General features: G+C 50.9%; 1 protein-coding gene across 1 annotated transcript; it reads right to left on the bottom strand.

Moving 5' to 3' along the window:
* Positions 1 to 535: 535 nt before the first annotated feature.
* Positions 536 to 11679, bottom strand: RAB3IL1 (RAB3A interacting protein like 1). The gene is made up of 7 exons (XM_065404109.1): positions 11614 to 11679; positions 10621 to 10836; positions 6715 to 6843; positions 6455 to 6567; positions 2714 to 2813; positions 1139 to 1205; positions 536 to 618 (listed from the first exon to the last, which is right to left on the bottom strand). Exons 1-7 carry the CDS (start codon positions 11677 to 11679, stop codon positions 536 to 538), a joined length of 774 nt encoding a protein of 257 aa, XP_065260181.1.
* Positions 11680 to 23964: the final 12285 nt, after the last annotated feature.

Raw genomic sequence — 23964 nt, 5'->3', positions numbered from 1 at the left:
TTACTGTGCGGTGCTGGCATTTGCAGGGGGCACCAGTGAGGGCTGGGGGCATAGCCGAGCAATACTGCACCCCTGCCTCGCTCAGGCAGAGGGGTGGATGTGGGAAGGCCCAGCTGCAGTTCGGTGCCAAAGGACCCTCTGCCAAACAGAGGAGCCCAGAACCCGCCTCGTGCACAGCAGGTCTCGGAGAATCCGCAGAAGCAAGATTGTGTATAAAATTAAAAAAACTGGCTATAGGCAAGCATAGAGAAAAGGGTCCACTATGGACAGAACTTAGCGCTGGCCACCCCCCAGAGCTCAAAGGACCAGCCCATCTCTGGGGGGAGGTGGGGGTGTCTGCATCTCATAGTCACTGTGAGAACGGCAGCAAGGAGGCCTTTGGACGGGGGAACTCTGCTCCTCCCCTCTGCGGTTCACGTCAGGCTGGGAGAAGGAGGGAACCCCGTTGGCGTAGACGCGCTGCCTCAGTCTGTCTGTCTGCTGGAATACATGACGTTCATGCTGGGGCAGCTTCCTTCAAATGGCGAGGCCCAGCCTACATCGCACTGGGGTAGAAGCCCAGCTTGGCCATGGACATTTCCCTCCTGAGCCGCATCATTTCCCAGTATATCAGCTCCACTGCAAAGCAAAGGGGCAGGAGGGTTAGCCAACCCCACACTAGGTGCCGTGCGAGCTACCTGGCTCAGCCCCCTCCCCTATGAGTGGGACGTCGGTCCACACAGAGCGTACGCATGGACTGGAGTGAGCCATAGGACTAGGGCCATCCTGCTCAGCCAGCCCTGCAGCATGGGGCATAGCCCCCCAAAGCACAGAGTGTGGGCACCTCCCTTCCTTCTCCACCCCTCTCCTGCCCGTCCCACCTCAGGCCTCTTGTCCCTCTCCCTTGCTTCCCTGCCCCTTTACTGACCTCTCTCCCTCAACCCCTCTAGAGCTCTCCACATCTCCCTCCCATTCAGAAAGACTGGGGCCCTCCCATCCCTCCAGAGCATTCACTAGGCTGAGGGAAAATCCCTCCTGCCCTCTCGCCTCCCTTCGCTGAGCATTAGGAGCCCAGTCCCTTTCTGCAACAGGGAGCAGCCTCCGCAATAGCTCCCACTGACCCCCAACTCTCTGCTGGGGGCCGCCGGCTGCCTCTTACCATCCTGTCTCACCAAGCCCTGCTGGATGTAGCGAATGTAGGTGAAGAAGTTGCATACGGCTGTGATCTGGGGGGGGGGGGGAAGAGAGAGAGAGAGAGAGAGACTGCTGTAAAACGGCCTCAACAACAATAATAATAATAATAGCACAGCAGGGGCTGGCCAAAGCAAAGGCAGATACGCTGGCCAGAGGACCCCTCTTCCTTAAGGCTGCAGGGTTTGGTATCGCCACCACCCATCTCAGTGCTTTGGCATCATCCTCTATGCTCACAGGGCTGATTTTTCACAAGTGCAGAGCATCCGCAACTCCAGCTGGAGTCAATGGGAGCAATGGGTGCTCAGCACTACTGTCACTTTGGAAATCCTGGTGCGAACCCATGGGACTCCCCCTGGCAGGAGGAGGAGAGTAAAGTGGGATAGGCAGGGGAAGTGCAGACACGGGGCTAGACTGGGAGTAAAGGGCTGTGGGGTCTAATTTCTGCTCTGCCACTGAGGCACTGTGTGACCATGAGCAAGTCACTTCATCTCTCTGTGGCCCTATCTCCTCATCTGCAGCAATACTGCAGTACTTTGAGAATTATGGATGAAAAGAGCTTTCTAAGTCCTGTGTATTTTCAGCCAGGGATGAGAGTTAGGAGAGAGGCAGATATTTATGTGTATTCAGTACCAGAAATTAAGGCTGTGTGAAGATGAGCAGGGGCCAGCCAGTTTCACTACAATATGTGTAACTGAAACATCCTGGGCCAGAATTACAAGACCTTTGCACTTTGTGAACATTCAGACTCGAAAGGAACAACTGAGCTCTGCTGAAAGAAGTTTTACAACACAGGAATTTCTTTTGTTTGAAAAAGCCCTAGTGAAAAACTACACTGTTTGTGCAAGGAGGAGTTGTGCTAAATTGGACTGTTTTTGTTAAAGTGACAAAGTTTGAGCTCTATTACCAATATCCCCCACAGCCCTACCCCAGACAGGGACTGCTGTAGGGAATGATTTGCTCCTTTAGGCCCCAAGTCAGCAAAGCATTTAAACACATGGTTATCTTTTAGGCAAATGCTTGATAGCTTTGCTGAAGAGAGCTGAGCATAACCATTTGTTTAAGTACTTTGCTGAATCAGGGCCATAATAATACTGAATAATTTACCTTTTCAGTGCCCTCCAGAGTAAAAGGAGAGTCTGCTTCCAGAACAGCCTTAGTCACTGCTCTCCACTGCACAGTAACGAAACCCAGCATTCAAGGAACAGTGAATTATAGTGTTTGACAAAGAAAATCAAAGCTTCATAGAGAATCAAATCATGGAGAAGAGAGAAGTAAAGACATATTTTGTCTTTACTTTCATATTTTGAAAGTTACTGTTGCCTTAAATGAGTAACATAACCCAGACCACTGCACGGTATCATACCCTGAGAAACAGGGCTGGGTAGCAGCGATCAATGCAGACTGACTGAGAGCCAATCCAACTCTATCAGCCAAATTCGCCCCTACTGTCTTCCGTGGAGCTACACCAGGGATTAATCTGTTTCAGTTCCTGGAAGGAGCTGGGGAGAAAAGATGGCCCCTGGGATGCTGGAGGGCTCACCCTGGCCCTGCAGGATGGTGAGATGTAATAATAGTTCCCAGAATCCCCCAGTTTGATGCGGTGTTTGCAGGCTCGGGACAGGCCACTCAGAGCGCACTTCCTGTAGGGAGAAAGGAAAACAGTGCTTCAGTGAAGGATAGCTCCTGGAGGAGCAGAGCATGGCAGCTTCCTCAAGCCAAACCCCAGCAGCCAGGTCTGAGTCAATCAGAGCCCAGGAGAGGAAAGAGGAAGGTGGGATTTGAGTTCTCTGCTGCCAGAAACAATTCAATAAAAGCTGCAGGAAGGGGCAAGTACAGGAGACTTCTCATCCTACATTTGCACAGGAGGCACCAGGAGCTACACAATCACCAGGTAAACTGATACAGGGCCCTGCACACCAGGGCTCCCCCTGTATGGTCTGAAACCAGGAGGACATGCAGTGCTGGCAACAGGCCAGGAGAAAAGCTGTTAGACATTAGGATGAAGCAATGTAACGAGTGTAAAGAGTTCTGTCTGTTCTCTGCACCCTCTCCATCATACATGCACTTGGGGTTACTCCGCCTTAGGAAAAGGGTCTCTATGTTCTGTGAGGGGAGGGGGCTGTTCCTTCATCACCACTCAGGGCTCGATCTGTTTGGTCAGAGTGCCATACAACGGATCGCCCCGAGACCAGGTATAGTGCACATCAGGAGGTCTGTGGCCAAGCTCAGATTGTGGTTCAGTTTCTCCACGCAGAAACATGGCACATACAATCCATACTCTGACTACTCAGATATTTAAGTTGTTCCATTCTACTATTATCACAGTGGGACCCTCCATAATACAGATTCCCTGATGGACCAGAGCCACTTGGACCACCCGGTCTGATCCCTGCACTTTGCAGGGTCTCTCACTATTTTATTCTCATTAACCTAGTCTCCAACCTTCTCTTGAACAGTGCTTTGACCATCCCCTTCACTGCTCCGTTGCTCTGAGCATCCCTCCTAGACCTTCTTCTTCCTTATCTTTAAAGTCATTGCTCTTTGTCCTACCATCTTCTGAGCCTGGGAACGTTCCCCTTTCTCAGTTTATACTGTTGTTACACTGAAGGTATTTATAAACCAAAGGCCAGATCCTGAGCTCAGTCACACTGGTGTAAGTCCAGAATAACTCTGCTCTTCCCTTGGCTCATGCCCAGTTCAGAGCCAAAGCCTGGAGCCCTTACTCAAGCAGAGTTTTCACTGGAACCAATGGGAGTTTTACCAAAGTTCCTCATCATCTGTCTCTGTGCACACAACTACTCACTGGGAATTGAACCCAGTTTCAAAACAAAAGCCTCTAGCATTTGAGCTACAAAGAACTAACTCCATTATCTGGAGACAGTTGAAGGCTGATAACCTCTTCTACGGTCCAGCCACAAAGGGGATATATGTAATACTCTCTGGCAGCATGCTACTACATAGTGCCTTCAACCTCCCCTTATGCATGTCTTCTCTTCCAATCAGTGAATCATTTCTTCATTGTCCTTTAACGTGTGTTTTTCCGGGAAGCTTATTCTGCTGGAACCCACAGCACAGAGTCGGTCAGTTCTAACCTGTGCCATGTCACACAGAGGCCAAGTTCAAACATTAACTTTTAACTTCAAACACGAACTTAAACAAGAAAAGGTTTATAAATTAAATCCCATCTGCAAAAAGGGCGGAATGCCCATGTGGTCTGGCATCTTCATTGAATGACCACATGGACTATACACTGGGGCTCACCGCTGATTATACCCAATGATTATGCTCCACTGAGCATCTCGCTTGCAGTTGGTATCTTGGAGGCAGTGAAGTTATAGCCCCCTCCAGAGTCCCTTTTAATCAGATGGGGCCTGAGCCAAAGCCCACTGAAACTGATGGGAGTCTTTCCACATCAAAGGCCAGGAGATGTTGGGGTCTCCTGATCTTCTCTGACTCTTTTCAACTGTCTGTAAAGAGAACTCCAGTTTCCAGCATTTGTTGAAAAATTCCAGGGAACGTTTCCAGCACCACTTCATGCCGCCCAATAGGGATTTCCTGGTATTTCTCAGCATTTAACCATCGTCACACATCCTTCTCAGTCCCCGCGCCTCTGGGCTGGACACTGGCATCACTCCTTAGCTAGGATGGCCACGAATCAGGCAGGAAGAATCAGCGAGATTGGAAATGTGACACCAAATGTTCAGGAGGGCTTGTGAGCCTGTTTCATTATCTTCTCTCCCCCACTAGCAGGGGATTTAAACAGACAAACACGGGCTAAACAATAAAAGCAGAAGCCTGGCCTACTGAAGTGAGGAGTGATTTGGGCTGCCTAGTGTTTGAGACATATTAAAGGGAGAGGATTTTCAGAGAGCGCTGAGCACTCACCCTCCGGAAACCAGGCCTCTCTATAAGTTGGGCCCAAAAATCACTAGTCACTTTTAGGCCATTTGTCCCAAAGAGTGTTGTAAGTGGGACCTTCAATTCACCTTCCAGCATTAACAGGATTAAAAAAGTTACTGGCTAAACTCTAGCCTCAAAGCCATTAGTAACCAGGTGAGTTAGTAACTTGTTAATGGATCAGAGATCTTTCATCATTAGCTAAAAATCACTTACGTTACAATTTGCGACCGGAACCCGCTGTGAGAAGAGACAAAAAAACAGAAGGCAACCAGTCAGGATACACACAGGATGGCTTGTTTTTGGCATGGGACTAACACTCACAGAGTGATTTGTTTTGAGAAGAAAGAGAATGTGGAACAGCTTGCCATGCAGTCTATGTGTCATTCAGGTCACTGCCTCCTGACATGACAGATGACCTTTGGCTTGGAAGCTGCTGCTGCTAGCAGCAGGAAAAAAACCCAAGCTGACCTAAACACAACAGCTAAGTGAAATCCTCTCTCTTGGTCAAGAAAGATAAAGCTCAGGAGTCTGACCCCTCTCTGTTTGCAGTGATACTGGATTGAACCATTTCCTGCCACTTCCCTTCCTGGGGGAACTGAGGCCCTGTAACATCAGGAGCACAGACAGACAAGTGATTCCCAAGCTGTCACAGTAGTGACTCTGAAAACAGTCGATGCAACTCTCAGGAGGGGTTGGGGTGAAAGATAGGGAGGAGAGATGGGTGAGCTTATTTTGCCCCATTTCAAACCCACCTAGAGCATCATGGGTTCAAAAATGTGATGTGAACTTGGACACTATGGGACACATGCATAGGAGAAATTGCAAGAGGGGAGGAATAAAAAACACCATCTGCGGGTCACCCAGTCCTGCCGGCTCAGCTTCTGGGCGTTCTCCTAGCCCCAGTACATAGCAAATTCTGCCCTTGAGAGATGATGTTTTCAAACGACTCACCCTTGGGTGACTCCCCCCGCCCCGAGTTTAAGTTAGAGGAAGAAAACGTTCGGTAAGTTTGTGTACTCCAAGTAGTTTTTCCAGCCCCCCAAAATAATTCAGGAAGACTCCAAAGCCTCAAATTCCATGTGGCTCAACCAGCCCCTAGTGGTGAGTGCCTGGATCTAGGCCAGCTGCTGGCCTTGGTTTGGGATGGGAAAACACACTGTGAAATATTAACTAAAGAGGTGTTTCTACACCAGACTACTCAGCTACTACCCAGTACTGCTCAGATACTCAGGTGATGGGACCCCTAGAGAGATCTGAGACAGCGCTCTGGAGATACAGCAGAAGGCTGAGCAGATGTGTGGGACGGAAGCTGTCGTAGTGTGGGAGGAGGCTGGATGTGAGCGTCAGTGATGGCTGAGGGAGCACCTGGGAGGTTCCTTACTTTGGTCCGCCACATTCCATCGCCGACACCTTCACCACGGGCAGTGCCTGGGTAGCCACGGGCTCTATGGTGAGCGTGTTCTGTTCCACGGCCTCCCGCACTAGCTCTGATAGCTACAGCAAGAAACACAGACCTGAATTCAGATCAGCAAAGCTCATGTCCAGTGAGGTGGTGACTGCGCGCCTCCTCAGCATCAGTACAGCCTGAATGTCTGAGCAGAGCGACCCCCCCCAAGTCCTCGCTTCTGCTCCAGTGCTCACCTCCTGTTTGGTGAAGTCCAGGCAGGGCCCCACATCTTCCCGGTAAATCCTCTCCAGGAAGGAGCAGGATTTTTCCAGAGTCGGGGATTCCTTCCAGGCCTGGAACTCGGCGAATAGGATGGAGTCGACCTGCAGCGAGTTCAGGGGAGACACAGGAAGAGAGAAGGTGTGGGGTTGGGGAGAGGGGGAAAGACATCACAAGAGTTAACACACCAATTCCCCAACTACAAGGCTGCCTTGGAACCTCAGCAGGAACTGCGGAGAAAAGCAGTATCGCCCCCAGGGGAACCTCTGCATCTGCCTTGTCTGCCACCCACATCACCATCTCTGTGACAGATTAACATGCCAAGTGAGGGTAGCTCAGTCCGAGGCCTGTGAAATGCCCGAGTTCTCCAAAGGCAAGGCAGAGTCCCCACTGGGGGAGGCAGCCAGAGAGCGAGTGAATAGACCAAATTCCTCTCTCATCCCAGGAGAGGATAGGCAGGGCTAGCCCGCGATGGCAACGAAGGTCAGGACATAAAGGCAGAATCCCCTTGGAGAAAGAGGTCAATACAGCAAAGGAGAGAGTCAGGGAAAAGCTTTCAGTGAATAGCCATCACCATTTCTATCCATTTGTGTAGCAGGTGTGCTGGCCCTTTAAAGACAGGTCCAAACCCAGCAGCCTTGGAGCTGCTGCAGCCCAGAACTGAGGCATTCTGGGAGTTGTTGTTCCCAGAAATGATGGGGATTGTAGGGAGCGGGGCATGCATAGAAGGGAAAGCAGGGTATAAGTAGGGTGACCAGATGTCCCGATTTTATAGGGACAGTCCCGATATTGGGGGCTTTTTCTTAAATAGGCGCCTATTACCCCCCATCCCCTGTCCCAAATTTTCACACTTTCTATCTGGTCACCCTAGGTATAAGAAGCAGCCTTCCTTCAGAGCACTGAATGGTTACATTTGTTATGGGTTCTCTGCAGAGAGGGAGCAGCTTTCCAGGGCATGGGAGCTGCTGCACCTATTCCCCTTTACAGATGGACTCAAATTCACAGCTGTGAGGGACCCACAGCAGATCTTGCCTCTTCCCTAGTATCTCTCATTTTATATCCTGCCTCCCTGCCCGCTCCCAGCATGCCCTACAATTCCCATCAGTCCAATGTCAAATCCCAGCATGCCTCGGCTCTAGGCTGCAGCAGTGACAGGACCATGCTGGGCCTGGCCCTGTCCTTAAACAACCAGCAGACCCTGTTACAGTTTGTTAAAGGAGCATGGGGGGCGGGGGGATGACAAAACAAGCCCAGCATGAAAAGAACATAAGTGAACAAAGCAGCCCAGTCCCCAGTCTGTCCTGACAGTGAACTAGCTCTATGCTATGGAGACTGCTCACCTGGTGCCGGGAGACAACTCCATCGCCACAATATGGAAATCAATTAGAGAAACAAAAAAAATGGATGTTAGTGTCAAAGAAAGGGAGAGCTGAAAGACTGAAGCTGTGAGAGGCTGATGAATCCCACCCTCCCCCTAGCCTGTCCTCTGTGCCACATCTATTCTAGCTCCAGAGGTTACCTGCCGCAAGGAGGATGACGAGGAAGAATCTGCCACCAGGGCCTGCCAGCCTGGCTCGTAGGTGATGTGGATGGCCTTCCCCGGGACAATACAGAGGAGCAGAGAGAGGAGAGTGGGCACGCCAAACTTTGAAGGACGAGTGGAGAGAAGAGAGACAGACAAGGAAACAGTTCAGAGGGGCAGGCAGAGAAAGAAAGGCAAAAATGTGAGACAGAAGATACAGAAAACTCGAGTTCTGCCTGTCAGCGCGCCGAGTGCCTCTCAAAAGCTCGTAGGTTCTTCAGCATATCATTGGCCTAAGTTTTCAGAAGCCGCCAGTGATTTGGGGTTGCTCAGTTTTTGGGTGCCCGGCTTGAGCTGCCTTAAAGAAACCTGATTTTCCCCAACGTGTTGCGCAACCCTGAGGCCCCATAAGTACGTTTCAAGGTGGGCACCTAAAAACAGAGGCATTAAAATTCACTAGTCACGTTTTTGAAAATGTAGGCCCTGGATTTTAGGCAGCTGGTTAGCTGCACCAATGGAAATCCCTTGTGTAGACACAGTTTACACCAGAGCAAGGGCGCAGTAGAGACCTTGCCAGGATTGTGCACTTAGTGAGCAAGAAAGGGGAAATAATTACCATCTTTGGCATTCTACAAGCACCTTCCTCCAAGAATTTCCCATTGATTACAGACCTTCGGTGACTGACCCTCATGATTACAGCAAGCAATTGACAGCATCAGCAAACACAGCCCTTTGTGGTTTATGAATTGAACGCAAACAGAGCAGGACTTTTACAAGTTTGTCCCCAAGTCACAATTGTTCAGCTAATGCTTAGCACTGGCTTCGCTAGCCTTTCAGCTGTTTGATATCAGTGAGTCAACAGTGCAGCTGCCTGACTGGACACCTGAGTCAGGGGCTATTGCTTCTGGCCCCTGATTGGATCACCTTGTTTAGCAGCTCACTGGAGTTTTGATTCATGCCGGGAGAGGAGCCTCTTTCCTTATTGCCACAAGAAGGATCCTTCTATTTGGCTACATACTTGGACTTCAAATGTCAACATATCTGGGTTCTTTCCTACCTGATCAAGAGAGAGGCAGATGTAAACCAATGAAGCAAGACTTCATGGCTATTTAACAGACCCTTCCTTTGATTCTCCCCTCACGTTCACACCCAGACTCCAGGTGTGTAATTCTAATCCCATACATAGTGATATTCGCAGCTGCTGAAGCGCACTGATTGAATTCACCCATCCCCATTGCCATTCACTGAAGTCACTGTCAGACAAATAGTCATCCGAGAGGTCAGTCCAGTCCTCTTTGGTCACCGCTTCCTGGTCTGATTAGCTGTCTGACAAGCCAGATGGGCCAAGTGCCTCCCCGCTCTTGAAATGCTTCCGTGCTGCAGACACCAATGCTCCTGGCAGTGGAGGCAAAGTACGTGCACCCCCCACTGCAACCACGTTTGTTCTTCCTGCTCAAATGCCAAACTTGCTTCTTCATCCCTCCAGCTCTGACACCCACAAGGAGTTTTCCAGATGGCCGTGCAAACGCTTGTGCAAAGGTGTGTTCACACAACTAGTCACAACACTGTTTGCAGAAAGATAAATTCTGGCAGACCTATGTTGTACTCACATCAGTGTTTAGGGAGAGCAAAAGAAAGGGGCCATAAAACTCAGTGAAGGAAATTAACAGGATTTTAGTTGAAAGAATATCCACAAAAGCGGTTTGTATTTATTTGCCCAGCTCTATTCAGGAGGCAGGCAAAACCTGCTTTGCAGGTAGAGAAACTGAGACCCAGGGAGGAAAGGTGACTTGCCCAAGGTCACATAGTGAGGTAGTGGAAGAGCCAAGGAACAGAAAGCAGAAATTCCAACTCCCAGTCCTGCGCTCTAACCACTAGTCCACACTAGACAGATGGGAAATCAAAGCAAACAGCATTAGCCAGAGCAGCTGTTAGACTGCAGAGGCAGATCAGGAAAGCCAGTTCTCAGTAGGTGCTTACAGCCTGATGCCAGCGGTGCTAAGAGCCGTATCCATACAGCCAGAAAAGTCCTGCAAAGGCACGCAGGTTGTTTCCAGAGGTTCTCTCCTGAACCCAGACTGGAGTGACTCCTGTAAGGGGAAGTCCCCACAGTCTGGGATTTTGCCAAGAAACCCTCAGCTCCCAGCACAGCAAGACTCAGAGGACTCCTAATCCACAAATAGCGTTACTGTGAACATCGCTGAAGCCGCGGAGCAGGGGAAAGGCTATGGGCTCTGCAGACCTCAAGAGAAATCCCTGAGAAGATCCCTCCACCAGCTCCCTCCCCAGCTCCTCCACAGCATGTGGGCTCAAGCCCACGCAGGGCCAAGAGCTGATGTGGTGAATGGATTTCACCCACCTCTTTGCACTCAGTGCTGACCGACTCCACGGGCAAGCTCTGGCTGGTGGCTGTGACTACTGCGCTGCTGGCGCTCTTGTTCCGCCCGTGCCCTTTCCTGAAGACAGCTTTGGAGGGGCTTTGGAGCTGGGGGTGCAGCTCCCGGTTTGGAGAGGAAGGTGTGGAAGTGATCACCAGAGTCTTCAAAGCAGTCACCTCTGCTTGCAGCATGTCGATCTGGGAGACAAGGAGAGTCAACAATGCCACCACCTCCACCCAGCAGAGTACCTTGCACTGTGCAGGGAATGCACGCTCAGGATCCAGGGGCATCCGCACCACCCAGCCACACACACAGCCTACGAGACATCCCCTGATCCATCCACAACATCTGCCCAGCTCTTCCACCCCCTGCCCCTGTCCCAGAATCTCAAACCAGGGAACAGGGTCTGTACAGATCAGAAACAAGTTGCAGAGCCTTCCCTGCCCCTTCCCAGTCCACATCCCCCGCAACGGCCCAGGCTACGCAGGCAGGGCATATTTAAGTCTTATAGCCAGAGACCCCCTTCCCTGATGAGGAGTCAGCAGCAGATGCAGCTCCATGCCCCCGTGGTACATCCTGCTCAGGGAATCCTGTCCCTAACTCCTATCTCCCCAGCCTCCCTTATCCGTGGTGCCTCTAAGCAGCAGCTTGTCCTCACGTTTGCTACGTGACAAACTGCAGCTAGGTGAAGCTGCTGGTCAGTTCTGTGCTTGTGGGAGCCCAGGTGAAAGTCTGGACCCTGTTTTTCATAGGAGAGTTGGATCTGCTGCTAGTTTAAATGGCATGTTTCCCCACATTCAGTAGCTGCTGTGCGGTGAGCTGAGAGACCTACTGAATGTCTAGAGGCCAGTAGTCCAGGAGGTCCCACTGGGAGGAGACTGGTTGGGATATGACCCTCAGCTACGTTGCGATCCCCCTGCCCACAGGCAGCCCCGTGTCTGTACAGCAGGAGGGTGGGATCAGAGAGTCCTCACCTTTCCTCGCGCCTCCCTCAGCTGCTTCTCTGACGCTGCCTGCTTAGTGTTTGCGTCTCTTACCATCTTGTGCGCTTCCTACAGCGGAGAGAGAACACGTTACCTCCTGCTCATCGCAGCCAGAGTCCCAGCTACACACAGCCCCTGCAATGAGCAACCCCACAAAGCCAAGCGACACATTCTACCCTGCACCCTGGTGTTTTACATGCAGCTCAGCAGTTCTCCCGGGGGGCAGGGTACTCAAAGGTCCCTAGCAAGTGTGGCAGCCTTCCCAAGGACAGCGGGGAGCTCAGAGCACAATACCCCCCTCCCAACGCCCCTGGGGCAGTGCCCCTGGTGCATGCCTGTCTCCGACTGGCACAATAAGGATCTGTCCAGTGCTAGGTGTTTGAGTGTCCTGGGCTGCTGGAAGACAGGATTTTACTGGCCTGTGAGCTCATCATGAGCCATGGCACAAGAACGTGGGTCCTTTCAATATTCACCCTCTCCAGCAGCATGCAGCTCCCAGGGGTGCAGTGCACTGAGGGCATTGTAGTGCCTCTCTCCAGGCAAGGGCCGGGTGCTGGCATCTGGGAGAAGGCTGGGGAGCAGCAGGCAGCCTGGAGAATGGGCCACATGAGAACAGCTGCAGCAAGCCCGGGGCATGGCTAGTGCACCAGCGAAAGGGCTAAACTGCCTAGCTTCAGCAGCAGCAGCAGTCGAATAAATCTGTGATGTGGACCAGCTGCTTGGGGGGAAGCAGGACACAAACACCCAGACTCTCCTAGACCGGGTCCCGCCTCAGACACCACTGGCTGAAAACCCAAGTGTAATGAATACACGCGCTGCTTTATTTTATGTTTCCTGACAGCGTGGCTGGGGTGACTGGAGGTGGAGTGGGGGAAAGGAGAACGCCTGTTCCCCATACCAGTGCCCTGCATGCTGCCCCTCCCCATTAACACAGCTGCCAGCTTGCAAGATGCTCTGCCATCCTGCATACGCAATCGGCCAGCTCTACTGTTCAGACTGCGAATGGCTGGCCATGAATGCAGGGAACCCCAAAGCGTGAGCAAAGTGAGGAGAGAGCCTGTCCCAAGGGGGACAGTGAGTGACCTCCGTTTAGGGAGTAACTGGGGAAGGGGGAGGGAAGTGGTACCTCGAACAGACTGGCTGTCAGCTCCTCCAGCTCCTGCTCCAGCTGCTCTCTGACCTTTGACAGCCTCTCACATTCCTCATCCTTCAGCTTCAGCTCCTGCAGAGAGGACGGTGGGGACTTTGGCATGCTGGGCAGAAGCACATGCCAGGCCCCAGTACGCTCTGCAGACAGCACCACCCTCTTCCACGTGCCTCAATCTCTCCCACTGCGTCCTGCTGCCTCCTCCCGCTCTGCACGCACTGACACTACCCCTTCCCCCGCCCCACGTCTGTGCGGATTCCAGCCCCACCTTCCCCACTCACCCCCAATCACTCCAGACGCTCAGGCTGCACTCATTGTTAGTACCCTAACAGGGCATGCTCCCACCTTTCAGCCCATGGATACTCCCGCCCCGTCTACCCTTTTCACCCCTCAATTCCTGGTCTGTGCCCCCGCCCCATGGGTGCTTGCCCCCCCACACCTCCCCGCGCCCAAGCCTTTACCTTCTGTGCTCTGTGGAGCTCCTCCTTCAGGAACTCTGATCCCTTCTCACGGATCTCCACTGAGGAGCTGCGCAGGCGGGAGACATTGAGCTGCGCCGTGGATTGGTCGTCGTCTCCCCCACCTGCCTCCCTGCAGCGAGGATCCAACTGCGGCAGCTCCTTCCCACCACTGGATGATGCCAGCGGCTTCCACTGTCCCACCGCCGGCTGCTTCTGGAGCTGCTGGCTGCCTTCTTTGAACGGGGCCTGGCTGGGGGACACAAGCGTGTGAAACATGAGCCAAGGATCAGAGATCCAGGGTGTGGACAGCGCCAGGATCCAAGCAGCTTATGGCCCCACCCAGATCTCGTCATTGAAGGGGTTTGCGGTAGAAAGCTCTCCCCCCAGTGGAAATGAGCATTTGGCTAATGGCCAGCACTGAGAGGGATCGCGATACCCAGGGAATGATAATGCTGCAGGAAGTGTGTATAGCTCTAAGGAGTGTGGAAGGGCGAGGGGGCAACATGGGGCTGATGTGCCACTTGAGACCAGAACACAGGGCAGGCTAATCCACAGCTCAGGTGATAACGTCACTGCAGAGCCGAGGGGTCTCCAACAGCATTTGCAGGCCGGCCGGATCGTGTCATGCTGGTGTCTCGCCCCACTGTGCGTACATGGGCTGCAAAGCTCTTCCCCTGGCTTGGTGATCCACAAAGGAGTCCCACAGCGCTGGGCAGAGCAGGGCAGCGCACACATCTGGCCTGCTGCCCTAGGGGTACGGGACAGCCAATCAAGATGTTAACTGCAGACAGGTCAAAGGGCTGAGAGAGCATGAACGGCACTCAGGCCAGCCTCATCCCAAAACAGCCAAAGGACCCGCTGGGGCTCCATGTTTAAGGGACCTGCAGCTCAGGGGCTAATCCCCCACTCCGGAAACTGAATCCACCTCTCTAGAGGTAAGATCAGGAAGGGGAGGCAACTCACAGGCTTCATCTCTCACCATCCCAATTCCAGGTGCCCTGGCATTTGGGGAAGAAGCAGACTCCCTCAGTGCCAGAGTCTCGTTAAAGAGCGGAGGGGGGCGACGCAAGGGGCATCAGGCAGGATTAGCTCAGAGGAGCTGCTTTTGCACTGTGGGTGGCAGCGCTAGGTTCGCTCTCCCTCGGTGGAGGGCCTTCTAGGAAGGGAAAACCCTAAACAAGCCACTTCCTCCCATTCAGCTCTTTGAACAAGGACCGGGACAGAATCACCAGGGGACACACTGGGCCCAGGAGCCCATTATAAGGACCAGGTTTTTGTCAGAGGGAGATTAGAGGTAATGTAAGGGAAGGGATGGCAGAGAGGCCACCCCACCCCCTGTATCTGTGCTGTCACGCTGCCCCCAGCAGGCACTTAGCCAGGGAGAACTGAACAGCCCAGGGAGAGATCACAGCTCCTTGGGAGGAATAAAAGCAGAGGTGCCATTTTGGGAGCCCAAGTTTCGTACAGGAGATGAGCTCCCAGGCGGAGCTCTTAAGGGCAGCACAGCCTGAATGTGGAATGTGAGATCTGCAGAGGAGACCTGCTGCTCCCAGCTTGTGCCCTTGGGGCAGGGAGTCAGTGTTTTGTTTACAAACAGAGGCAAGGTGATTAAGATAAGAAAGGGCTGGTAATTAAATTAAGGATCTGGAAGTCATTAGATGAACCTGTAAAACAGGAATCCATCTGCAGGGGGTGGCGGGTGTTGCAGGGGATGCAGAAGAAATACAGCCAAGCCTTCTGAGCCAAGGTTACATTCAGAAAGGTGGGAGATTTGGGGGGCGTAGGTGAAAAGAAGGGGCCAAAACCCAGGGAAGGGATAGCAGTGGTATAGAGAAGTTCCCATCACCTTACAAGGTCCAACCTATTTCTCCTCACAGCCCCTCAGTGAGGTAGAGCTGTGCTGTTATCCCCATTGTACAGATGGGGCACTGAGGCACAGAGAGACTAAAGGCCAGATTTTCAAAGGTATTTAGGCACCTAGTGGGATTTTCAAAAGCGCCTAGAAGGTTAAGTGCTTTGTAAACCCCATTAGATGCCTAGCTGCATCTTTGGATGCCTAAAAACCTTTGAAACTCTGTCCCTAAGGCATACAGGAAGTCCATGGAGGAAGTAGAACCCAGGTCTCTCAGAGCTAGCTCCTTATCCACTGGACCAGCCTCTCTCTCTGCTATATGCTGCAAAAAAAAAAAAAAAAAAAGGACTCTGATAGATGGGAGCAAAATCAGGAAGGCCAATTCTCTAAAGCCTGGTCTACACTATGACTTTAATTTGGATTTAGCAGCGTTAAATCGAATTAACCCTGCACCCGTCCACACAATGAAGCCATTTATTTCGAAATAAAGGGCTCTTAAAATCGATTTCTGTACTCCACCCCGACGAGCGGAGTAGCGCCAAAATCGATTTTGTCATTTCGAATTAGGGTTAGTGTGGCCGCAATTCGATGGTATTGGCCTCCGGGAGCTATCCCACAGTGCACCATTGTGACCGCTCTGGACAGCAATCTGAACTCGGATGCACTGGCCAGGTAGACAGGAAAAGCCCCGCGAACATTTGAATTTCATTTCCTGTTTGCCCAGCGTGGAGAGCACAGGTGATCACAGATAGCTCATCAGCACAGGTAACCATGCAGGCCGATAATCGAAAAAGAGCACCAGCATGGACCGTACGGGAGGTACTGGATCTGATCGCTATATGGGGAGAGGATTCAGTGCTAGCAGAACTTCGTTCGAAAAGATGAAATGCCAAAACTTTTGAAAAAATCTCCAAGGGCATGATGGAGAGAGGCCACAATAGGGACTCAGATCAGTGCCGCGTGAAAGTCAAGGAGCTCAGACAAGCCTATCAAAAAACAAAGGAGGCAAACGATCGCTCCGGGTCAGAGCCGCGGACATGCCGCTTCTACGCCGAGCTGCATGCAGTTCTAGGGGGGGCTGCCACCACTACCCCACCTCTGACCGTGGATTCCGAGGCGGGGGTAATCTCATCAGCTACACCTGAGGATTCTGCGGACGGGGAAGAGGAGGAGGAGGAGGAGGACGAGCTTGCGGAGAGCACCCAGCACTCCGTTCTCCCCAACAGCCAGGATCTTTTTCTCAGCCTGACTGAAGTACCCTCCCAACCCTCCCAAGCCAGTATGCAAGACCATGACCCCATGGAAGGGACCTCAGGTGAGTTTACCTTTTAAAATATAAAACTTGTTTTAAAAGCAAGCGTTTTTTAATGATTACTTTGCCCTGAGGACTTGGGATGCATTCGCGGCCAGTACAGCTACTGGAAAAGTCTGTTAACGTGTCTGGGGATGGAGCGGAAATCCTCCAGGGACATCTCCATGAAGCTCTCCTGGAGATACTCCAAAAGCCTTGCCACAAGGTTTCTGGGCAGTGCAGCCTTATTCCGTCCTCCATGGTAGGACACTTGACCGCGCCATGCTTGCAGCAAGTAATCTGGTATCATTGCATGACAAAGCCTGGCAGCGTACGGTCCCGGTGTTTGCTGGCATTCAAGCAACATCCGTTCTTTATCTCGCTGTGTAATCCTCAGGAGAGTGATATCGCTCATGGTAACCTGGTTGAAATACGGGAATTTAATTAAGGGGACAGAGGTGGCCATTCCTACTGGGCTGTTTGCCTGTGGCTGAAAAGAAATCCTTCCCTGCAGTTAGCCAAGCGCAGGGGGGAGGGGAGGAATTGGCCCAGAGCTTTTCGCGTTTGGCTAGCAGGGATCTTCCCTGATACCAGCCACGCGGTGAGGGGAGGGGTAAAGCGATCATCCCAGAGAATTCATGGCGGGGTGGGGGGTGTTAGTTTGGTTCCTGCAGGGATCTTCCCTGATACCAGCCACGCGGTGGGGGGAGGGATAAAGCGATCATCCAGAGAATTGGATGGGGGGGGGGTTAGTTTGTTTTCCACTACTGAAGGTTAACAGGAAAACCGCAGCACTCAACGGGCTTTGCTTGGTATGTGGGAAAGGAGGGCGCAGAAGCTGAAAGACAATGGCTTACCATGGCCGCATGGAAGCCGAATTCTGTTGCCCGGACCTGCGTCTGTGATCTCTAGCAGCAAAGCCACAGGCGCTCAATATTAAGAGGCAAAATGCGACCTTGCACAGAAATCACATGTGCTATGTAATGTGAATAGTGTTGGTCACCATGAAAGAGTATAAGCATTGTTCTGCAAAATGTATCTTTTTAAAAAATTCTCTCCTTTTTTCCCTCCCTCCAGCAGCTGCAAATTCTTCAAGCCTTCCTCCTCCGTCCCGAAGGCTATCTCAGATAAGGCGTCGGAAAAAGAAGACGCGAGACGATATGTTCGCAGAAATCATGGAATCCACCCGCAGTGAAAGAGCTCATCTGAATGAGTGGAAGGACACGGTTTCAAAGTATAGGAAAGAAGCCAGTGAACGTGAGGACAGGAGGGACCAACGTGAGGACATGAGGGACCAATGTGAGGACAGGAGGGACCAACGTGAGGGGAGGAGAGACGCTCAAGATCAGATGAGGCAGGATGCAACGCTGGGGCTGCTGCGTGAGCAAACAGACATGCTCCGGCGTCTGGTGGAGCTTCAGGAACGGCAGCAGGATAACAGAGTGCCGCTACAGCCCCTGCATAACCTCCCTCCCCCCTCACCATGTTCCATAGCCTCCTCACCCAGATGTGTAAGAACGCGGGGGGGGGAGGCGCCGTACACCCTCCCATTCCACCCCAGTGAACAGCCCAAGCAAAAGGCTGTCATTTTTTTAACCTTTTTTTAGTGGCCTTTTCCTTCCCGCCGATCCCCCTCCCAAACCCCACCCGGGTTCCCTCCCTCTTTTTATAATCAATTAATAAAGAATAAATGATTTTTAAACGATAGTGACTTTATTTCCTTTGAAAGCAAGCTGGGGGAAGGGGGAGGGTGGGTTCCTTACAGAGAATGAGTCAATAAAGGGGGCGGGTTTTTATGAAGGAGAAACAAACAGAAATTTCACACTGTAGCCTGGCCAGTCATGAAACTGGTTTTCAAAGCTTCTCTGATGCACAGCGCTTCCTGGTGTGCTCTTCTAATCGCCCTGGTGTCTGGCTGCGCGTAATCAGCAGCCAGGCGATTTGCCTCAGCCTCCCACCACGCCATAAAGGTCTTCCCCTTACTTTCACAGAGATTGTGGAGCACACAGCAAGCAGAAATAACAATGGGGATATTGGTTTGGCTGAGGTCTGAGCGAGTCAGTAACGATCGCCAGCGACCTTTTAAACGGCCAAATGCACATTCTACCACCATTCTGCACTTGCTCAGCCTGTAGTTGAACAGCTCCTGACTCCTGTCCAGGCTGCCTGTGTATGGCTTCATGAGCCATGGCATTAAGGGGTAGGCTGGGTCCCCAAGAATAACTATTGGCATTTCAACATCCCCAACGGTTATTTTCTGGTCCGGGAAGTAAGTCCCTTGCTGCAGCCGTTTAAACAGAGTAGTGTTCCTGAAGACGCGAGCATCATGAACCCTTCCCGGCCAGCCCACGTTGATGTTGGTGAAACGTCCCTTGTGATCCACAAGTGCTTGCAGCACCATTGAAAAGTACCCCTTGCGGTTTATGTACTGGGTACCCTGGTGCTCCGGTGCCAAGATAGGGATATGGGTTCCATCTATCGCCCCACCACAGTTAGGGAATCCCATTGCAGCAAAGCCATCCACTATGACCTGCACATTTCCCAGAGTCACTACCTTTCGTAGCAGCACCTCAGTGATTGCTTTGGCTACTTGCATCACAGCAGCCCCCACAGTAGATTTGCCCACTCCAAATTGATTCCCGACTGACCGGTAGCTGTCCGGCGTTGCAAGCTTCCACAGAGCTATCGCCACTCGCTTCTCAACTGTGAGGGCTGCTCTCATCTTGGTATTCGGGCGTTTCAGGGCAGGGGACAGCAAGTCACAAAGTTCCATGAAAGTGCCCTTACGCATGCGAAAGTTTCGCAGCCACTGGGAATCGTCCCACACCTGCAACACTATGCGGTCCCACCAGTCTGTGCTTGTTTCCCGGGCCCAGAATCGGCGTTCCATGGATAGAACCTGCCCCATTAACAACATGATCTCCAAAGCACCGGGGCCCGCGGTTTGAGAGAATTCTGTGTCCATGTCCATGTCCTCAACACGCTTGTCGCTGCGCTGCCGTCGCCGCCTCCTCCTCGCCTCGTTTTTCTGGTCCTGGCTCAGCATAAACTGCACGAGAACGCGCGAGGTGTTTACAATGTTCATGACTGCTGTCTTGAGCTGAGCGGGCTCCATGCTTGCCGTGGTATGGAGTCTGCAGTGTTCACCCAGGAAAAAAGGCGCGAAATGGTTGTCTGCCGTCCGTTGCTTTCATGGAGGGAGGGAGGGGTGAGGCTGTACCCAGAACCACCTGCGACAATGTTTTTTGCCCCATCAGGCACTGGGATCTCAACCCAGAATTCCAATGGGCGGGGGAGACTGCGGGAACTATGGGATAGCTACCCACAGTGCAACGCTCCAGAAATCGACGCTAGCCCCGGTACATGGATGCACACCGCCGAATTAATGTGCTTAGTGTGGCCGCATACATTCGACTTTATACAATCTGTTTCCCAAATTCGAATTATATAAATTCGGATTAATCCCGTAGTGTAGACATACCCTAAGACTCCAACAAACGGTCCGAGGCAATTGGAAAGGATGTCATGGTTGACAGCATGAAAAGCAGCACAGAGGTCAGGAAGGATGAAGAAAGAAAGGAAGAGAATAACAGTCAGATGAGAGGAGATCACTTAAGCCCCAAGGGGTGGCAGGTTCTGCCCCAGGCTAGGTTGTAGAGCAATGGCTGCTGTGAAATTTTACATTTTAACTGAAAATCATTTTGTTTTGTCATTTTTTGTTCTGAGTTTGAAAAAGGAAGGAATGAGAAAGTGTAGTATGAGTATCAGATATGTTTATGCCTCAAATTCTTAGGGTTTCAGCTATATCCAGGCCAATTCCAGAACAAAGATCAGAAATTGCATCCAAAGAGTCCATAAAGTCGACGATTATTGTCATGATTTGCATTATTCACTGGGCACCATCTGTGTGCTCAGCAGAATATGCCAGGAAATGTAGTCCCTGAGGCAATGTGTATAAAATGTGTAGCCCTGGATAAGATGGCTCAGATATTTAAGTATGAAGTGTATAGTTATTGAGCACATGTTAATATCTATGAGTGAAGGTGCTGACGGCAATAGAAGTTTTACTTGATTAAGGACTAGAAGATTTGACCCTCCAACTTTCTTTCAAGAGGAAGAGCTGCCCAGAGCTCCTGTGCCTGTTTATTTTCCTTTCCTGCCTGCAGTGGCCCTGATATACCTCAGAAGTCTCAATTTTTTCCTCAACTTTAAAATGTGGCATTTTCTTGGTGTTTGATTTTAAATATTCTCCTGTGAAAACTGCAACTCAATCACTGTAGTGTTGAGTTTAAGAGCCTTCTGGAAAATAACTAGCATACAAACAGAAATCAGCGTTGCCAACTCTCATGATTTTGTCATGAGTCTCATGATAATTATTGTTTTCCTTAAAGCCCCAGATGCTGAAGTCAAGTGGATATGTGATGATTTCAGCCTTCATTCTTAAAAAAAAATTAAGTTTCTAGCCCTCGTGGCTGTGGAGAAAGCTTAAAAATGTGACCCCAGTGCACCCTAAAGGCTTGAAAAGCAGAAGGCAAATAAAAAGAACACCAAATCTATTATTTTTACATAATCTCATGAGTTTAAAGCCAATCTCATGATTTTTGGTGAGCCTGATTCATGATTTTTGAATGTTTGTGGTTGGCAATACTGTGAAAGTGACTTGAAAGTGTCAGTTTCATTCCTGTTTAAAGTCAGTTTCTAGTCTATTATTTGTAGTGGGGAAACACCCCTAGAGCCCCAGGCAGGTGCAGTATAAACTCATGGGGCCTTGCCCTAGTAGGATGTTTTCAAGAGTTAAATGATCTATTCCAAGCTTGGTGAACTGCAAAAAAGTGATAGAAAGTAATCTAGACTTTTCTACAATTGTTTCATTCAAGAGTTAGTAACAAAGTAAGAATATACATTACATTTTTAAACCTAACCAGTGTCCCTTAAGTAACTTGACACAAGATGTCAGAACATATTAGTATGAGAGCTGAGTGGGTCTAATATTTATTTAATTTTCTTTCTTTATATGGGAATTAGATACAGGGCTCCTGTAAGATATTTCTAAGTTATTATCTGCAAAACAACTAGAGTCTTCAGGTGCCTAAGTAGTCCCTGGAATCACGGGTAAAGTTGCCCGCCCCCCACCAAAATCTGAAATGGCACCCGGGAATAAAAGCCTCTGTTATTCACAGCAAGGGAATTCTCCAAACCCTGACTCAGCCCAGCTGAGCCCTTGGGGGAACGGAGATTCGAAAAAGAAGCTGTGTGTACTAGCAAGACATCCACCACCAAGATCCCAACTGAGACACAATGCAGGTGCTTTAAAATGACCTGAGCAATGCGTCCTTACAAGGGGAAGGATGGTCCTGTGGTTGGAGCACTGGGCTGGGTGTCCTAGGATCTAATCCCAGCCCCATCCCTGATTTATTGAGTGGCTTTGGGCAAGTCATTTCACCCCTTTGTGCCTCTCCATCTTTAAAATGCAGGTAATTTACACCTCTAGCTGACAGGGGTGTTGCAAGGATAATTAACTCATTCATACCTGTACAGCAATTTGAGAACACTGACTATGTATAAGCGCAAAGTTACAGTCCCCGATACATTTTTATATGAAATAAGACCGCACAAGAGAGAGTTGTGGTCTCTTTCGAAGCCTTGGCCTCGATTTTTAAGGTCTCACCTGCAAGACCCGCATGTGGAGTGAACTGCACAGAGCTCCCATTACCTCATTCTGAGGGACAAAGAACAAAGCTGACCACAGCAGGACTCAGTCCTGTTACTCCAGGGAGCCCTGGTGTTTGTGAAGTGGTCTCTGCCCTGATCCAGGATTTCTGATGGACGTAACTTACAATAAAAAAAAAGTGAGACACCAGCAGGTCTGTGTGGGATACAAGCAAATACACAGTGGGCCTAAAGTTAAGGACATTGGCTCCCACCTGATCCAAAATTTCATTGTGGTAAGGGAACCCTCACCCCCTTTCACCGTAAACCCGCATTTCACACACACACAGCAACCACCCCCGACTGAGGAGGAGCAGGCTCTATTTTTAACCAAATATTTACCACCCTCAGTCCAGTGCATTTCCATTGAGCAAATACAGGGTCCCTATTTTTCCTCTTTATTGGTTTCAAAGGCTGGCAAGTACATCCACAGCAGAAAGAGGGGCCCAGATGCCAAGCTGAGCTCCCCCTGAAGAGACACCTCCAGGAGACTCCTCTCTGAGGCTCAGCAGCTCCTTGTCAGGAGCTTGCCTCGGGCTCCAGAGGCAGTATCCTTGTTTAGCTTCTGAGCTGGCGGGGGAAGAGGGGCTCTGGCAGCAGGGGATGTGCAGAGTTGAGGATTCCCAAGGGAGTTGGATGGAGGTGACTCCAGCGTTGCCAGGGGGGTGAGGGAAATGCTCCAGCAGGGTCAGTAGCCAGGTGTCAGGAGACATCAGTGTGTGGCGAGAGTCCTTGGGGAGCTGGAGAAGGTGCACAGCTCTAAAGGGGAACCTGTCAGGGATCTCCAGCAGGGAAAGCTGCAACCCACCACTGCTGTCAGACAATATGGCCACAGATACAATGTGCCATCGGAGGTCAATATGCCTTCCAGGTGTACTGACGCAGCCAACCCCGGTGTCAATCAATAATCGTTGTCAATAGCCCCTTGTGGAGGCTTTGTCCTCCTCTGAGCTGGACGTGGGTGAGAATATCAGCCTCACATTTGGTCTGTGTTCTGCTGTGCCACTCCAAGGGCTGTTCATCATGGAAGGAGGCAACAGAGGTGAGGGTAATGGGGAGGTGGAGTAGCATAGGGGGTGGATTTGGAGCAGGATCCAAATGCAAGAGCCAAAAGGAAAGGAAAGAGGCAAAACAAAATCAGGAGAGAGAATAAGGAGAAGACAGAAAAGGAGAGAGGCAGCGAGAAGAGAAAAGATCAGATGAGATGAGGCCCAGCAGATCACAATTGCTCTAGGATAGAAGACAGCAAAGGACAAGCAGCAGCCAATGCAATTCAGAGACCCTGGTTAAAAGAGGAAAGGCGTGGTGCAGGGCAACCGGGCGTAGAGAGTAAGAGGAAAAGATAAGAGCAGCAACTAATCCGAAAGCATAGGGAATGAGTGCTGCTGGGGGTTAAAGGTGTATTGCACAGGGCCTGCGCCATTGACTTCTAAAGGAGCAGGATTGGGCCCACAGAAGCTTCTTTACTGGGGAGAAAGGGAAGGGCATTAATAAATGAGGAGGGGGCTAAAATGAATGAACCAAAGGCTGAGAAGCCAAATTCCTGTTTAAAAGTCTGCATTAAGGAAGAAAACCAGGAGAAAGAGGTTAGGCCGATTAGGCTGTAATGAAGATCCTATGGTGATTATTGTTTATATAGCACCAAGGGCTGATCCAAAGCTTCCTAAAGCGCACAGAAAGACTCTCAGTGACTTCAGTAGGCGTTGGATCCGGGCCCAAGTGAGCTAGGTTCTTCGCATGCAGGTTTGAAGACAAGATCCCTCCTCTCAATTGTTGATAAGAAGCAGATAAATAATTGGGAGGCGGGAGCAAGGGGTGACAGGGAAGAGGGGCAGAATGTATAAAGACAGTTTGTATGGATGACATGAATCCCAGGGTGCTA

This window comes from Emys orbicularis, chromosome 4 (assembly GCF_028017835.1).
Source record: "Emys orbicularis isolate rEmyOrb1 chromosome 4, rEmyOrb1.hap1, whole genome shotgun sequence".
Classification (NCBI taxonomy): Eukaryota; Metazoa; Chordata; order Testudines; family Emydidae; genus Emys; species Emys orbicularis.
The sequence above is the reverse complement of the archived record's forward strand: the minus strand, read 5'-3'. Positions and strand labels throughout refer to the sequence as shown.

What these genes read in the sequence shown, in the direction of transcription:
- RAB3IL1 (XM_065404109.1), bottom strand. Translation starts at nt 11,679, where the DNA reads ATGGTAAGAGACGCAAACACTAAGCAGGCAGCGTCAGAGAAGCAGCTG. An exon ending in ATGGAATGTGGCGGACCAAA is followed by an intron (nt 2,814 to 6,454) that starts GTAAGGAACCTC and finishes TTCTCCCTACAG; the next exon opens with GAAGTGCGCTCTGAGTGGCC. An exon ending in CACCATCCTGCAGGGCCAGG is followed by an intron (nt 1,206 to 2,713) that starts GTGAGCCCTCCA and finishes CCCCCCCCCCAG; the next exon opens with ATCACAGCCGTATGCAACTT.